This window comes from Oratosquilla oratoria, chromosome 34 (assembly GCF_046742065.1).
Source record: "Oratosquilla oratoria isolate Oo_2021 chromosome 34, ASM4674206v1, whole genome shotgun sequence".
NCBI classification, from domain to species: domain Eukaryota; kingdom Metazoa; phylum Arthropoda; class Malacostraca; order Stomatopoda; family Squillidae; genus Oratosquilla; species Oratosquilla oratoria.
The window spans coordinates 30,502,303-30,521,207 of NC_134810.1; the positions used below are offsets into that span (position 1 = coordinate 30,502,303).

General features: G+C 39.0%; 1 protein-coding gene across 8 annotated transcripts in view; it reads right to left on the reverse strand.

The window, feature by feature from the left end:
* Positions 1-18,905, reverse strand: part of LOC143018159 (uncharacterized) — a 276,494-nt gene that overhangs the window by 79,151 nt on the left and 178,438 nt on the right. For 6 of the 8 annotated variants that reach the window (XM_076173306.1, XM_076173304.1, XM_076173305.1 and 3 more), the window contains 2 exons: positions 15,614-15,832; positions 9,456-10,716 (listed from right to left, as the gene is read on the reverse strand). In XM_076173306.1, the coding sequence (XP_076029421.1) occupies positions 9,456-10,716; positions 15,614-15,832 (1,480 nt within the window). The remainder of the gene's footprint in view (positions 1-9,455; positions 10,717-15,613; positions 15,833-18,905) is intronic. The other 2 variants (XM_076173309.1, XM_076173308.1) reach the window with 1 other exon arrangement.

Below are 18,905 nucleotides of genomic sequence, written 5' to 3' on the forward strand. Positions count from 1 at the left end.
GAGAGGATTCAGAAGGGTGGATATCAGGGAGTCTGGCATGCAGCAGTGTGTTGTCTTTTAGTGTGTTAATGGAGCAGTGAGTGATATGATTATGAATATGTTTCCGGAGGCTGGTATTTGGTGGTTGTGGAGGAAGAGAAGAGAGTATCTGTGTGTATCTGTGTCTTTGGGTGTTGTTTTAATGTTTCTTGGTGTGTGTGGGTGTTCTGCTACGTAGTGTAGCGGGTGTGATGTGTTTGTGGTGGCTGCGGCAAGTGTTTGTGTGCCTCTCATGTCGAGGTGGTCCTTGACTTTGAGGACTTTTGTTTCATGGTGTAAAAGGTCTGTAGGTATTGTATTTGTGCAGCCTGTAATTGTTTTTAGGGCTTTGTTTTGTATGATTTGAAGGGTGTTGTGGTGTGTCTCACTGAGATTAGGAGCCCATGCAGGACTCGCATAATTCATCACTGAGCATATGCATTGTTTGTATATTGTTGTATTAGTTTCTTTGTTTTGTCCAAATGTTGTTCCAGCAATTGACAGTGCGTTAAGTCTAGGTGTGCATTTGTTTTTTATTTACCTAGTTGTATTTACCTAGTAGTAATATATTTACCTAGTTGTATTTACCTAGTTGTATTTTGCGGGAAGGGGAGCTATGCTCGTGTTGTCCCGCCTTTGTATCTTGCAGTGTCTAGTTTGTTTTTAAACTCATGAATGGTTTTTGCGCATACTATTTCATTGTCCAGTTTGTTCCAAGTGTCCAAAACTCTATGAGGAAAACTGTTTTTCTTCAGTTCTCTTCTATAGCTATGTTTTTTTATTTTCTTTCCATGTCCTCTTGTGTTTCTTTTGTCCCAGTTAAGTAAGTTCTCACTATCGAGTACCTCTGTGCCTTTCATGATTCTGTAGATGGTCAATAGGTCACCTCTCTCTCTTCTTTGCTCCAGTGTCGGTAACTCCAGTTTAGCCAATCTCTCTTCGTATGATAGGTTTGCAAGAGCAGGTGCCATTTTTGTAGCTGCTCTTTGGATTCTTTCTATTTTCTTTATATTCTTTTTGGTACTGGGGGACCACAATGTCGCTGCATACTCTAATCTAGGCCTTATCAATGTAACCAATATTTTTTTCATCATGTCTTCGTCCAAGTATGTAAACGCCACTTTTATTGATCTTAGCAAGTTGTAAGTCTCCCCGACAATTTTGTTAATCTGTATATCATAGGACAAGTCGTTCGTGATAATTACTCCCAAATCTTTTTCGGATCCTACTTTCTTTACTTCTTTGGTTCCAATTGTATATTTTCCTGATATTCTGTTTTTGCTTTTTCCAAACTCCATTATGCTATACTTCTTAGTATTAAAGTCCACTTCCCATTTCTGACTCCAGTTCCATACCCTATTTAGGTCTTCTTGCAGTGCTTCACAGTCCTCATCAGTTTCTATTTTCCTTAGCAGTTTGGCGTCATCGGCAAAGAAGCTCATGTAGCAGTTCACGTCCTCGTCCATGTCATTCATATAGATAGCAAACATTATTGGTGCCAGCACAGATCCTTGCGGTACTCCACTGATCACCTCTTTCCAGTCTGAATATTTTTCTCTGAGCACTACTCTCATCTTTCTACCAGTCAGAAAGTCCTCTATCCATTTTAGTAGGTTTCCCTGTATTCCTCCTATGTGTTCCAGTTTTTTTAGTAGTTTTCTGTGTGGTACTTTGTCAAAGGCTTTTTGCAAGTCTAGGAATGCACAATCAGCCCATCCATTTCTTTCTTGCACTATGTCTATTAGTCTTGAGTAAAAGCATATTAAGTTTGTGGAGCATGATCTTCCTTGTCTGAATCCGAATTGTCTTGGGTTTAATATGTCATTGTCTTCCAGATGTTTTACCCATCTATTCTTGATTATTTTCTCACAAATTTTGGCAATGGTGCTTGTTAGTGATACTGGCCTATAGTTGGTGGGTTCTTCCTTGTTTCCTCCTTTGTGTATTGGTACAATGTTAGCGTTTTTCCAGTCCTCGGGTATCTTTCCTTCTTTGAGTGAGCTGTTTATTGAGATGTGTATTTTGTCTGTTAGTTCTTCTTTGCACTCCTTTAGAATCCAATTTGCAATACCGTCCGGGCCATGTGATTTTCTGACATCCAGCCTTGATAAATGTTCTGATATTTCCTTTAGTGATGCTGTAAACTCATTCATGAGGGGAGATTTCTTGTTTTTGTCTATGTCACAATTCGGTATTTTCTCTCTGGTGAAAACAGATTTAAAGTGATTGTTCATGACTTCGGCCATCTCTAAATCTTCTGTGTATTCTATGTTTCCTTGGCATAGTTTCACCAATTCCTGTTTGTTTTTAAGTTTACCATTCACATACCGATAGAATAGTTTGGGTTGCTCTTTGCATTTGTCTATAATATCCTTCTCATGGTTCCTTTTCTCCTCTCTTCTCACATTAACATACTCATTTCTATAGTTAACATAAATTTGCCATTTGCTTTGTTTTTTGTCTTTTCTCCACTTTTTCCAAGCTTTGTCCCTTCTGTCTTTTGCCTCACTGCATCTTTTGTTGAACCAACATTTAATGTACTCTCTCTCTCGCTTTTGTCTTGGTACATGCCTGTTTACCCCTTCATTGTAGTTTTCCATCAATATATTCCATTTCTCTTCCACTGCTGTTTCTTCCCTGTAAAATATTTCCCAGTTTGCATTCCGGAAGAATGTCTTTAGCTTTGTAAAGTCTGTTTTGTTGTACCTCAGTCTTCCTTTCCTATGCTTTTCGTTCCTCTCTATGTCTATTTCTTCCTTTAGTATAGTTTCGATGAGTACATGGTCACTCTTTCCAATTGGTGTCTCATACTGGACTTTATGCACTATTTCAGGCTCTGGGTGGGGAGCTATGCTCGTGGTGACCCGTCTTTATATCTCTCTGCATCGAGTTTTATCTTAAAATCTTGTATAGTGTTTGCACATACTGTTTTGTTGTCTAATTTGTTCCATGTATTTATTGCTCTGTGTGGGAAACTATTCCTTTTAAGTTTTTTCTATAACTATCCTTTTTAAAAAAAATTCCTTGTCCTCTCGTTTTACTGTTTTCCCACACTAACAGGTCGTTCCTGTCTAAAACTTCCATTCCTTTCATTATTCTGTAGATAGTCAGCAAATCTCCTCTTTCTCTTCTTTGTTCCAGAGTTGGTAGGTTCAATTTGGATAGTCTTTGCTCATATGTTAGTTCAGCGAGTGTCGGTGCTAGTTTGGCTGTCGCTCTTTGTAATCTTTCTAGTTTCTTAATATTCTTTTTGGTACTGGGTGTCCAAAGTGATGCTGCGTACTCAAGTTTTGGTCTTATTAGTGTAGTTAGTATTTTCTTTATCATTACTTTGCCCATGTAAGCAAATGCCACTTTGATTGCTCTCAATAAGCTGTAGGTCTCCCTGAATATTTTATTTATATGCTTATCTGGTTTCATATCCTTTCCAATCATCACTCCAAGATCTTTTTCATAGTTTGTTTTATTTATTTTTTCTTCCCCAATTCTGTAATCTTTTGATATTCTGTTTTTACTCCTTCCAAATTCCATTATACTGCATTTCTTAATATTGAATTTTACTTCCCACTTTTGAGTCCAATTCCATATTGTGTCCAAATCTTGTTGCACGGAGTTGCAGTCCTCTTCCATTTTTACTTTAAGTAATTTTGCATCATCTGCAAAAAAAATTATATAGCACTCCACTCCTTCATTCATGTCATTAATATATACAGCGAACATGATTGGGGCCAGTACTGATCCTTGCAGGACACCGCTTTTTACTTCTTCCCAGTTGGAGAATTTTTCTCTAAATACAACTCGCATTTTCCTTCCAATCAAGAAGTCTTTCATCCATTCCAATAATTTTCCTCTGATACCACCTTTTGACTATAACTTATCTATTAGTTTCATATGAGGTACTTTATCAAATGTCTTTTGCAGGTCCAGAAAAGCAGTCTGCCCATCCATCTCTTTCTTGTATTATGTCTACTAATCTTGAGTAAAAGCAGATTAGATTTGTTGTACAGGATCTCCCTTGCCTAAATCCAAATTGATTTGGGTTCAGTATAGATTTTTCTTCCAGGTGTTTAACCCATCTGTTTTTGACCACTGTTTCACAAATTTTTGCTATTGTGCTTGTTAGTGAGACCGGTCTGTAGTTAGATGGATCTTCCTTATCACCTCCCTTATAAATTGGTAAAATGTTTGCTTTTTTCCAGTCCAATGGTACTTTTCCTTCTTTAAGTGAGGATTTAATTATATTGTATATTTTGTCAGTTAATTCCTCCATGCATTCTTTTAGTATCCAGTTTGCTATTCCGTCTGGGCCATGTGATTTTCTGACATCCAGGGTTTTGATTTGATCACTGATTTCTTTTTGTGTTACGTTTATTTCTTTCATTGCTGGGGATAATTCTCTCTCTCTTCACTGTTAGGCGAGTTTTCTATTGTGAATACTGATCTGAAGTGGTTGTTCATTATTTCAGCCATTTCCAGTTCTTCTGTATATTCCTTTTTATCTTGGCGCAGTTTTTCTATTTCTTGTTTGTTTTTCAGTTTTCCATTTACATATTTGTAGAATAGCTTCGGTTCTTCCTTACATTTGTCTATTATCTTTTTTCATAATTTCTCTTTTCATCTCTGCATATTTTTACATATTCGTTTCTTAGTTTGATGTATGTTTGCCATTTGCTTTGTTTTTTCTCTTTTCCATTATTTCCAAGATTTGTCTTTTTTTTTCCTTTGCTTCACTACATCTTTTGTTGTACTAGTTCTTTCTGTATGTCTTTTCCATTTTTTGTTGTGGTACAAATTTGTTCACTCCTTCATTATAATTTTTTTTTAGAATGTTCCATTTTTCTTCTATCCCTGTATCTTCGTTTTGGAATTTTTCCCAATTTGCATTGCGAAAGAATGATTTAAATTTCTCAAAGTTTGTTTTGTTATACATAGGTCTTCCTATTCTGTTTATCATTTTTGCTTTGGTCTGTTTGTTCCTTCAATTCCATTTCTATTAGTACGTGGTCACTTTTTCCTATCGGAGTTTTGTAATTAATATTTTCTATAATCTCAAGTTCTGTCGTAAATATCAAGTCCAATTTTGAGGGTTCTTCATTTCCTCTATATCTAGTATTTTCTCTAATCCACTGGGTCATTGTGTATTCAATGGTCAAGTCAAGGAGTACATTGCCCCAGTGTTTCTCTCCCCCCTTCACTGTCATATCTTCCCAGCATATTTCTTTTGAATTAAAGTCACCCATAATTACTGTGTTTCCTCCATCTTTCAGTGTTTCAATTAATTCATCTTTTGTATCGTCTAGTAACTCAGAGTGATCCCTTTCTGTCCAGGCTTGTGTTTTAGGAGGTACATATACCACTGCAAATTTTCTTTTCTTCATTTTTTTCCCTTCGATTTGTACTATAATTGATTCTACATTATTTTTTCCTTCAGTTATTTTTGTTACAGTTAAATCCTTCTTGGCCAAAATTAGAACTCCACCGCCCTGTTTGTTCTTTCTATTCTTTGTCCAGCAGTTATATTCACCTTGTCCCACAGTGTGGGATGTTAGTGTGTACTTTAATTTGGTTTCTACAATTCCCATTATGTCCGGTTCTTCTAAGACTAGATAATCATTTAATTCGTTTAATCCTAAGATTATTCCGTCTATATTTGTGTAAGCTATTTTTAGTTTCTTTTCTCCTCCTCCCCTTCTATCTTCTTTGTTTCCATTTTCCCTATATACCTTTTTCTCAGCCTCATGTCTCTCTCTCCAAAAAAACTCCTCCTTTTCTTTTTCAGTTCTATTCTCATTCCTTTCATTCGCCTCATTCCTCAGTTCCTTTTCTTTCTCTTTTTCTTTCTCACTCATTTCCTTTTTTATCCATATATTTTTGTACTGTTCACTGCTTGCTAATCTCATTGTTCTTGATAGAATTTCTTCTACACTTGATTGCGATCTAAGTTTGACTTTTAATGGTCTATACTGCTTATCTTTAGAGTACCTGCCCATTCTATGAGTTTCCTCCATTTCTCGGTCCCAGCCTATTTCATCTGTTTGTAACTCCTTTAGAATTTCTTTGGCAATCTCTTTTTCTTCCTTTTCCCTTTGATATCTTGGTACATTGTGTTTTTCTTTAATGCCATAGACTACTATACACCTTTTCCTATCCACTGTGTCCCTAACTAGGTTACTTTTCTCTTTAATAATCTGTATTACAGTTTCTTTGGTATTATCTTTTACTTGTTCTTCCATTATTTTCTTTAGGGATATTTCTTGACTTTCATGTTCAATTTTCCACTGTTTTTTTATTTCCTGTAGGTCATTCTCCTTGATTCTTTCTTCTTCAGTCACTTCCTTCATTTGACTTTTAATTTCTCGTTTCAGAGCCTTGTTCCTACTGTTATCCTCACTTTTCAACCTCTCATTATCACCCTTAAGCTGTTTTAATTCCTTTTTCAACTCGTCTATCTCCCTATTACTTTCTTCGTTGGCTTTCCTTAGGTTTGATACTTCCTGGTACATTATCTTATATTCGCTTTTAAGTTCTAATAGCTCATCTACGATTTCACTTAGATCTCTATTCCTCATTATGTTCCTGTATCTGGGTTCTCTATCCATCTCTACTCTAAGTAATCCAGTTCCTTCTCGTTTATGTTTGTGATGTGTTGTTTGAAAGACATGGATGTATCATATGTTACACCAAGAATTTTCGGTGTGTTTGTGTGTGGTATTAGAGTGTTGTTGATGTAGAGATGAGGTATGTATTTGTGTTCTTTTGTCCAGTTGGTGAGAAGTGTTGCTGTAGATTTGGTTGGAGCTATTTTGAGTCTGTTTGTGATGAACCATGTGTTGAGTGTATCAAGGTATGGCTGGATTATTTCTGCAGCTTTGTCAGTGTTACGATGTGTACATGTGATTGTTATGTCATCTGCGTAGGAAGAGATTTGTATTTCTGAGGTGACTGGTGCGGGTAAGTCATGCATGTATAGATTAAAGAGTGTGGGGGATAGAACAGAGCCCTGTGGTACTCCATTCTTAATGTTTCTGATGTGCAATGATTGGCCATTATATGACACGTAAGCGTTCCTACCTGCCTGATAATTGGCCAGCCATCTTTTGGTGTTATTGTGCATGTCTGTGTTATATATTTTATTTGTTAGGTTGTGGCGGGGGATAGCATCAAAAGCTTTACTAATGTCTAATGTTATAAGAAGTGTTCTGTGGTGGGGCCTATCTGAATTGATGCCATCTAAAATTCTTTGTGTGAGGTTTATCAGAAGAGTGTTTGTGGAGTGTAGTGGCCTAAAATCGTGTTGTGAGTCAGCAAGGGGAACATGTGGTGTGACAAGTTTAAGTATTAGGTGTTCAATGACTTTAGAGGGGGTGCAGAGAAGTGTGATTGGGCAGTGCGATGTTGGGATTGTTGGGTCTTTGTTTGGTTTTGGAATGGTGATTATTTTACCATGCTTCCAGATGTCGGGTATAATGTGTGAATAGCTGTAGTTTGCAATGTTTGTGAGTGCATGTATACCTTGTGGTCCAATGTGTTTTAGGTGGATGTTACTTATGTTATCAGGGCCACAGGCGGATGAGTGCTTGAGATTATGTATTATGTGTTTTGTCTGACTGTCTATGAAGGGTGTATAGTCTGAGTCTGTAGGAAAGTCTTTCTTACGTCGAATAGTGCGTCGGTCGTCAGGGTGAGAAGTGAGATGGCTTGTCTGTGCAAAATGATTTATGAGTGTGTTTGCTTGTTGTCTGTTTGAGGGTAGATTGTCTGTTGTTATGATTATTGCTGCGTGAGAGCGTGTTGTGTTACTGTTGGATAGTGTAATGCTGTTGAGTGTTTTGTACAAGTTGCTGGTGCTTGTTTTGTGAAGTGTATTGATAAAGTTTTGCCAATTTTGTGTTTTTTGTTTGTGTATTTTATTGGCAATCACAGTGTTTAGTGTTTGTATTTGGTCTGCTATGTTTTGTGGGATAAGTGTGGAGGTATTGTGTTTAAGTGTGTCTCGTTGTCTGATGAGGCCTTGGATTTCTGGTGTGAAATTGGGGTTGTGTGATTTTCTGTTACCTCTAGGGATGTATCTCTTGTCTGCGTTTTGTATGATTGTATTAAAAGTGTGCACAGCATTGTTTATGTTTGTGATTGGTATACTGTTAAGTGTTTCAAAATGCTGTTCTGTCTCTTCAGTAAAAGCTTCCCAGTTAGCTCTCTTGTAATTGGTGTATGTGTGTCTGTGGCCAACTGGGGTGCATCTTGTTTTGGTGGTGATGATGATTGGAAGGTGGTCAGAACCAAGGGTTCCGACCAATCTCCATGATATTGTTGGGGTTAGACAGGGGGAGCAGAAGGTGATATCAGGAGAGGAGGGAGTGTATAGGGATTAGTGTGGGATGTGTATGATTATGTGTGTTGTTCATGATAGTCAATGAGTCAAACCGAGTCTGTATATCAAGCCCTCTGTCTGTGTCAGGGTTGTCTACATACCAGGCAGACGACTTGGCGTTGAAGTCACCACCCATAATCAGGTTGGGGATTGAGGCTAGTTGGCTAAATTGAGGCCTGAAGGTGTTTGGAACTGTGGGGGATGATTGGGGGGGAATGTACATGTTAACTATTGTCAGTGTTGATTTGTTGCCTGTGCGGATTCGAATGGATTGGATTTCTGTAGTGTTATCTGTGGTAGGGAGGAGAATTTTGGTTGTGGCACTTGTGTCCACAAAACAGATGGAGTGGTGGATCAGGGTGATGAGTCCACCGCCATTGCCGTCAGTCCGGTCTTGTCTGATGGTGGTGTAATTATGAAATGATGGTGTTTTGTGTGAGTGTCTTAGTTTTGTTTCTTGTATAATTGAAATGTGTATGTTGTGTTGTTTAAGAATTGGTTGATCCTCATTGCTTTTGTGCACCTCTACTGAGTGAGGCACACTAGTCAGCAATCCCTATACTGGGGAGTCCCCCAAGTCTGGAAGAGAGATTGCCTGAGAGGAGGCTTCACTGGAAGAAGCCTGTGAGGTTTCAACAATAGAAACCTTGTGTGCCCCTCCAGATGGGGCAGGGGACACCCCTTCAAACAAAGCAACTACCTTTCCCTCCCTATCCTCCTTCACATTTATCAATATCTCATCATCAATAATAATAATAAACAAATAAATACATCACTAATATACCACTCAAATATTTAGTCATGAGCAGACACCATCAAATACTAATAAAACACTAAACCACATCTCCCATCTTGGCACCTTGGGAATGAAGAGTTGTCTTATCCCCTACCACATTGCTTGAGTCAAAAGCAGAGCTACATGGCACAGCTCTTCAACAGCAGGGCCTGGCAGCTGGAATTAGTTATCTCACCTCTTCACAAATATACAATAAATCAAATCACATTCGAAGTTCATCAGACTAAGTATTATTGCATCTGGAAAGAGCTGTCTTTTCATATTACTAACCTGTTTGTCAATCCCAATATTGGCCTGAAGCCAATTCTGACTGCTCTGCTCAATATCACCATGCACTCTTGCAACCACAGCCAATCCTGGTACTTCTCCAGACAGCTCCTCTGGCATTGTCTTCACTATCTGGACAACTTCTAAATTACCATAGTCAATGTAGCAGACATGAATATTTGTTTCCTCCACTTTGTAAACAAAGGCTCTGTACCAGAGTTCATAAGTTGGAGAATATGCAAGCACTAGTGACCCTGCAATGATTTTTGACTCCATCACTGAAGGTAATGCCTCTAGAGTATCCTGATCAATTCCAATAACATTACATGCCAATGGTGATAGTAAAAGTGCACAGAAATACCAGTGACTCTGAACAACTGTGATAAGACCAATGTATGTCTCATCAATATTCAAATGATCACTGATGCTGGTTAATGGGAACCCTTCTGAAATATGATTAACCGAGGCCAATGGTCTGATATGATTCCCTCTCGCTGAAGTGGGCATACGAAGGGGTGGAGGTTCAAGTGTCTTAAGTAATGAACAACTGGACACTTGAGATGAATTAGTATTGGTTTCAGATTGTAATTCATAATTCTCTTGGGATGGACTAGATGGTGAAGGTGGAGGGGCACACAGGGACTCCAAAGTCCTATCAACAGGATCATATTCATCCTTCATTACTAGTGTCACACAAGATCCTCTTTTCTTTTGTTCAGCTTTGTCAAAGCACTTGACATTAAGAACCTCCACATCTAAAGGCAATGTTTTCTCTGTTTCATAAAAAATAGCACTTTTCCTAGAATTCAGTTCTGACAAAGAGGACATGTTATTGACATTCTCCTGCCTTATGAAGGACTGTGACAATTCTGAATTAAGAGTATTTCTGTTGCCCTTTTGGCATTCCTGAGGCATGCCCAGGGCCTCTGTCCTTGGAGAAGAATTAAAATTATTCTTTCCATTTTTCTTCAGCCCTTTTTCTCTACATCTCTTGGGTATTGTAGACATGTCATATTCCATCATTTTCTTCAAGCTCAGCTGACCTTTTCGTGGTCCATCTACTTGCTTTATTTCAGAATTCTGAACATCAGGATCTCCTTTATTGTTGGTCATACAGCCTTCAAATGTTGACTGTACAATATTGTGACGTTTTAATGGGAAATCCTTACTTCTAAAATTGCCATTTAATGATTTATCAGACGGCTTCTGATAGCCATAATAAAAAGAATTGGCAACAAGAGCTTCTTCAACACACTCAAGAGGCCTGCAAAGACATAAAATAAACATCATCAGATCTATAAAGCTTTTTAGTTACAAAGGATTACAAAGGCGGAGCATGCCGACAGGAGACCTTTTGGTCCATATCTAGGTCGGATGCGAAAAAAAATCATAATAATACATACATACATATACCAAGGCTTTTTCCCCCCTTACAAGGGAGGTAGCCAAAAAGGGAAAGGCATAAAAACACTCCCACCCATTTCATCCCTAAATACACTCCACACCCCTCCCACCCTCCCTCTCATCTGAGCACCTCCTGGATGACGGGTCATCCCTGCACCCTGCCCACCGCCCTGGGTCAGAAGCAGTGTCGCAAGACACAGTACATCCACAGCAAGGCCGCTTCATTTAATCGGCGACCCCCCCTCTCCGTCCCCCTCTGCATATAAGGCGAGGACGGGGAGAAATCCCTTCGGGCTGCGTCAAAATTTACTCTCACATACTACCCCGGCCCCCCCCCCCCCCGCCTATTCCTCCTCATGCAGTCACAACATCATCCATATACAACCATTCTCCACTCACCTCTGTCTTCCGTCCTCTCCCTTCCTTCCTCAACAGACATTCCCCTCTTCCCCAAAGCCCCCTTCACCCCATACATCCACCTCATCCTAGGACGTCCCCTCATGTTCACTCCCTCCACATCTGCCTTCCATACCTCTTTTACTAGTCTTTCTTCACTCATTCTTTCCATGTGTCCAAACCATCCTAATATTCTTTCATCAACCCTATCTCCCAAATCCTTTTTCACCCCTGTTCTCCTCCTCACCTCCTCATTTCTCACTCTATCCAGCCTAGTAACCCCCACCATACTTCTCAGACATCTTATCTCAAACACATGTATGGAACTGGAGTCAGAAATGGGAAGTGGACTTTAATACTAAGAAGTGTAGCATAATGGAGTTTGGAAAAAGCAAAAACAGAATATCAGGAAAATATACAATTGGAACCAAAGAAGTAAAGAAAGTAGGATCCGAAAAAGATTTGGGAGTAATTATCACGAACGACTTGTCCTATGATATACAGATTAACAAAATTGTCGGGGAGACTTACAATTTGCTAAGATCAATAAAAGTGGCGTTTACATACTTGGACGAAGACATGATGAAAAAAATATTGGTTACATTGATAAGGCCTAGATTAGAGTATGCAGCGACATTGTGGTCCCCCAGTACCAAAAAGAATATAAAGAAAATAGAAAGAATCCAAAGAGCAGCTACAAAAATGGCACCTGCACTTGCAAACCTATCATACAAAGAGAGATTGGCTAAACTGGAGTTACCGACACTGGAGCAAAGAAGAGAGAGAGGTGACCTATTGACCATCTACAGAATCATGAAAGGCACAGAGGTACTCGATAGTGAGAACTTACTTAACTGGGACAAAAGAAACACAAGAGGACATGGAAAGAAAATAAAAAAACATAGCTATAGAAGAGAACTGAAGAAAAACAGTTTTCCTCATAGAGTTTTGGACACTTGGAACAAACTGGACAATGAAATAGTATGCGCAAAAACCATTCATGAGTTTAAAAACAAACTAGACACTGCAAGATACAAAGGCGGGACAACACGAGCATAGCTCCCCTTCCCGCAAAATACAACTAGGTAAATACAACTAGGTAAATACATTCAAACTCTCCTCTCTTCTTCTCTTATATTCCACGTTTCTGCCCCATACAGTGCTGTTGGCACAATCACTCCTTCATACAGTCTCCTCTTCGCATCCATTCCCAAATGTCTATTCCTCATTACACTCTTCAATCCACCAAGGCATTTACTCGCTTCTCTCAATCTACATTCTACCTCCACCTTCACTCCACCTTTTCCTGCTACACTTGCACCCAAGTATCTAAAACTATCCACTTCCTCCAGTCGCTCTCCCTTAATGATCACTTCCAGTCTACTTCCACTTTCACCCCTTGTACATCTCATCACCTTACTTTTATCCACATTTATCTTTAGCTTTCTTCTATCACATACTCTCCCAAACTCTGCCACCAGCTTCCTCAATCCCTCCTCTGACCCTGCCACAAGCGCAGTGTCGTCCGCAAACAACAGCTGGCTCACCTCCCACTTTTCTCCATTTTCTTTAACCATCTCCAATCCCTGACCCACTACCCTAGCATTCACCTCTCGCACCACCCCATCCATGTATAAGTTGAACAGCCAGGGTGACATAATGCATCCTTGACGAAGTCCCACCTTTACTTCAAACCACTCACTCTCTCCATTTCTAATCCTGACACATGCTCTACTACTCTCATAAAAACTCTTGACAGCTCCCAAAAGCTTTCCTCCTATCCCATAAATCTGCATAACCTCCCTCAGTGCCTTTCTGTCTACCCTATCATATGCCTTTTCCAGATCCATAAAAGCCCAAAAAACATCCTTCCCCTTTCCTATAGCTTTCTCACATATTTGTCTTACCACAAAGATCTGATCTACACAACCTCTACCTGTCCTAAATCCACACTGTTCCTCACCAATTACTCCTTCTGTTCCTCTCCTAATCCTCTCAATTAAGATCCTCCCATAAGCCTTCCCTACTACACTTAACAGGCTAATCCCTCTGAAACTACTACATTCACACTTGTCCCCTTTTCCCTTGTAAAGAGGAACTATACAGGCACTTCTCCAGTCCTCCGGTACTCTACCCTCTCTCCAGCAAACATTAAATAACCTCACCAACCAGTCCACCATCACTGAACCTCCCTTTTTCAGACATTCTGCATGGCATCCATCCAGACCAGGTGCCTTACCTACTTTCATCATCTTTACAACTGCCTTCACCTCATCCTTCCCTATTTCTCCTCCATTCTCCTCACTCATCACTCTCATTTTCTTCGCATTTCCCACTGCAACTATCTTTCCTTCCCTATCCTCCTTCACATTTAGCAACTCCCTAAAATATTCTGCCCATCTTCCCCTTACTGCCATCTCTTCCATTATCATCTCTCCATCTGTACCTTTTACCTTTTCTTCCCTACTTGATTCGCCTCCTCTTCCTCTCTTAATTTCTTTCCAAAACATCTTTTTATTACTTAATAAATAAAAACTATAATAATGTAAATGACAAATAAAATACATAAAATAAATGCATAGGTATAGTTAAATAATAAACAAACAGGTTAGTAAATAATAATAAATTGACATATAACTAATAATAAATGAAAATCTGACAAATGATAACAAAACAAAAACAAATAATATGAAATAGATTATAATCATTACAGCATCTTGCTTAGGTGTTTATCTAAATAAAGCTTTGAACTGAACTACATTGCACTACCTGTGCAGGAAGTTTATTCCATTCATTAACTACACGGTTGGCAAAGTTGTTTCTACCTACTTCCAAATTGAATCTATTTCCTATGATAAATTTATCTGAACAAAAAATTCACCTTATTTTGATTTTTTTTTTTTTTTTAATCATAAGGAACTGAAAATTTCCCTATATACTATAATTATATAAACACACACTAGGATAGATTAAGTTGGAACTGTACTTGTATATGAGGTTAGGTAAGAAAAAAACTGGAGTGTAGGAGACAGAACCTAATGAGGGTTACTCCTTTCCTGTATACAACTGGATAAATACCTTACCACCCCCAGTGCTTCTTACCACTTATAAGGGAGGTAGCCAGTCTAGGCATGCATCCACTCCCACCCATTCTACTCCCCTCTATCACCCTTATTTCCCTCTCATCTTAGTTCCTTGTGGATGAAGGGTCCTGTCTCCTGCCCATTGCCTGGATCAGGAGCAATACAGCAAAACATATTACATCTACAGCAGGGCCACTTCACTTGCATGGCAATGCTCCCTGTCTACTCGTGTGGGAAAAGAGAAAACAGAAATCCCTTCAGGCTGCATCAAAATATACTCCATACACAACCATCTTCCACTCACCCCTATTCCCTGTCTTCTCCCTTCCCTGCTTAACCCCTTCCATACGGTGCCGCACACGTAGGCGTCATGGACTTAGATCTCGGTGGCAGCAACCAATGCCAGCCGTACGACGTGTCGTAATAATACTCGCATCATAAAATATAGTCACCGCTTATATCGATCGTTCTCTCTTCACCCGTGAATTTTGATAACCATAGAAAATGCGATTACAAAAGAATTAGAAAGAATGTCATTATGGAGGGACAACTACAATAAATATAATCAAGACGCCGATATGGCAGCCTCGCGAATACACTCGCTCCCCATGACGCTTACGTGTGCGGCACCGTATGGAAGGGGTTAATAGACTTTCCTCTTGCTCAAAACCCCATTTATCCCCTCCATCCATCTCATCCTCAATTGCTTCCTCAATTTCACTCCATCCACCCTGCTTTCCACACCTCTTTTGCTAATCATTCTTCACTCATTCTCTCCATGTGGTTCACCATGGTCTTGGATCATGTGTTGAACTCATAACTGACAGCTATTACCCTCCTGGATGGGAGCTCAATCCTCCAAATAATCTTTCATCAATCCCATCTGCCAAGCTACCCAGTTTGCAGGACTAGCACATACAGGTCCCCATATTTGATTCCTGTATTTTGTTTCCATTAGGATGTTTACAGTAGTCCTGCACATCCAGATAACTAAACAAACTGATGATGAAAAAGAAGATAAAAGTTCACATAAATTGAAATGAAACAATGAACTAGAAATATATTCAGCATATCCCAGTAAACCACCATATTGTACTTATTTTATGTTGTTGATAATTCTTCACTTTTTAAATTGAAAATATCTTGCATTCTTTTTTCTCACAATATAACATGGGTTGACAATTACTCTTTCACATAAACAATTTGGTTGATGAATGTGGCTCTGGAATGGATTAAGTTACAAGTCAAAAGAAGAAATTTGGGCTTCCAGCAACTTACGGGGGTGGTTTACAAATTTGGCTATGCATGAACCAATCATCAATCTGACATGCCTTGCCACAGTACCATGCCTTGCATACAGAGCATCGAAACTGTCCATATTCCAATGCACAACCTACACACAACCTGGGCTGAGCATAGGGGCCTATAACTGTGCCTCGTCCTAATTCAGTTACGGTGTTAACTGCATCTGCATGCACCACAAATTTTTCTTGGTCTCTGGAATGAAAAAGGTTTTAATGTTTTAAAACAGAAAAATTACAAGAAGATTTCCCCCTAGGGTGCCACCACCCGTCTCATCAAGTAGTTTCTCATAACCATGGAGATAATTTTCCTAGCCTTTTTCACATCTTCCTATACTGCCTTATCACCAGCCAACAATTATGACTCATATGGTCTTATCTACATCTCTAACAAGAGATTCCCCTTCTTTTTAATAATCTTCACAACTCCTTCCAACCTAACACACTCTTCTCTTCCCTGTTGCTCAATGGTCCTTTTAAATTTTACATTACAGGGCTTTGGAGTCGGAACACAAAACCTCCGATTCAGACTCCCCTATTTTTGGCACCACCGACTCCGACTCCGACCCCTCTTCATGTAATTAACTGATTATGGCCTACATATTTTATAAAGCCTATACAACACACATACACTCCAATCTTGAGTAGACTCATATCATTATACTGAGCATATACATTAACCTTCCACATACTTTTCAAGCACAACTACACAATGCTATGCATCATACATTTACTGTTTTTGGAACAAACCTTATTGATTGATTGATTTATGAAATTTTTGGCTCGAAAGCCAAGCGCCAGAGCCGGTAGGCCATTCAGTGCATATTTATCTCATATAGATAAAAATTCAAGTAAAACAGTAAAAACAATAAACATTCACAAAAACATATAACAACATACACTCACAAGCACTCATATACACAATCTTAAATTTCATTAAATAAACCGATGTCTTTCAAAAACTTTACAACATTCTTCACATGAGCTTCCTCCCCTAAAATTTGTTTAAAAGATAAATTTGTTCAAAAATTTGCCCTGCGCTTATTAGAGAATGCAGGGCACTGAATTAAAATGTGTTTTATTGTAAAAACTACTTGGCAAGTGGGACATTGGGGGGCCAGCCTTTCTGCTCCACTTGCCATAAAAAATTAATGGGTAATGTAGGAATGGCCAATTCTCAATCTTGTTAGAACAATACTTGACCTTCTGTCCAAAGGAGGACACTTCCAAGGGTTCACTAAGGGGTGAATCTCTTTTAACTTGTAACTACCATCCAGCCTTGTCCACTGTTCTTGCCACTTTTCCATTGTATAACGATGAATTACTTGTTTGAAGTCTGTATGTGGGATCTTTTGGTCTGTTATATGGTTGAGCCTAGTGGCGGCTTTGGCTGCAGCATCAGCCTGTTCATTTCCAGTGATACCCACATGGGACGGCACCCAGCAAAAGTTTACTTTTATTTTCTTTCTGTTGTTAATGAGAATCAACCAGTCCTGTATTTCTTGGATTAAAAAGTGATGAGGTAATAATGTATTTAGAGAGGATACAATGCTCATGGAGTCTGTGAAAATAATGACGTTCTTATTACATGGAACAGAAATAAAAACAAATTTGAGGGCGTTGCTGACTGCCAGCAGTTCAGCAGTAAAAACAGCTAAAATGAGGCAACTTTCTCTTTAAAACTGTGCTATCAGATACAACAGCACAACCAATACCATCTTGGGATTTTGATCCATCTGTATAAATAAAAATTGAATCAGCATGTACTGATAAATGTTCTAAAAATTCGCTTTTTAGCTCTACAGCAGTTCTATTTTTCTTGTTTTTAGGAGGACATATTACAGTGGGGCATCGGTTCCAAGGAGGGAATTTGGGAGGCGTGATCTCAGCAATTGTATTAGGAACAAGTCCTACATTCTCTGTCCCAACTTCACATCTCACTTCTAAAGGTTTCGGCAGAGTGCTTTTCCTTAGAGCTTTGTCTACTGACTGCTTTACATATTTGAAGTTTGGATTCTGTTTGGATGTCAAGACACGAGATATATATCTAAGGCTTAATTCCTCCCTGCGAATATACAGGGGAGGAACTCCTGCTTCCACATACAAGCTATCCACTGGAGATGTTCTATATGCTCCCGAACAGATCCGTAAAGCCATATTGTGGACTATATCAAGCTTCTTTAATGAAGTTTTACATGCCGATCCATAAATTTGACATCCATAATCCATTTTGCTAAGGCACAATGTTTGGTAAAGCCTTATTAAAGTTATACGATCTGCTCCCCAGTTGAAACGAGACACTACCTTTACTATATTAAGTCGCTGTTTAACAGTGTATACAACCTCGTTTATGTGATGAGTGAATGTCAACCTTTTGTCCAAAACCAGACCCAAGTATTTTACTTCATCTTCATATGGTAATATGACACCCTCTAAGAATAGTGTTGGTATCTCTTCCTTGCGTCTTAGTCTGGAAAACCTTATGGATTTTGTTTTTTCAGCAGAGAATCTGAAGCCCCTGCTATTAGCCCATGCTGTTGCTAAGTTAATAACCTCTTGAATCTTTTGGCTCGTTTCTAATGTTGTCGATTTGCTGCACACAATAGTGGTCATCAGCATAAGCCAATCCATGAACTCCTGTGGGAACTTAATCTAATAAACTATTAATGGCTATGCTGAAGAGTGTAGGACTCAGAACACTTCCTTGGGGAATCCCTTCCTCTTGGAGATATGCACAAGAGAAAGAAGAGCCCACTCGGACTTTTAGATAACGGTCAGAGAAGAAGTCCTTTAAACAATTGAACATATTACCCCCGATACCCCACTCTGCAACTTGCTTCAGAATGCCTCCCCGCCAGGTAGTATCGTAGGCATTTTTCAAGTCAAAAAACACAGCAATGCTCGAGTTCTGAATTGCAAAGGCATTCTCAATCTCACGAGTGATAAAAAGTAAGGGGTCCAGAGTGCACTTATTTCTTCTAAATCCAAACTGTCGGTTAGATAGGAGATTTTTAGATTCCAAAAACCAAACTAAATGCATATTAACCATTCTTTCATAGATCTTACAAATGCAGCTAGTGAGAGCAATAGGTCTGTAACTTTGTGGGTCATGAGAGTCTTTTCCTGCCTTTAAGATTCCTATGATAATTGAAGTCTTCCAATATTTAGGAGAAGATCCAAAAGACCAAAATTTGTTCAGCACATTTAAAAGGAATTTCTTCGACAATATGGATAAGTGAGCAACCATGGAATAAATTGATTGATTGATT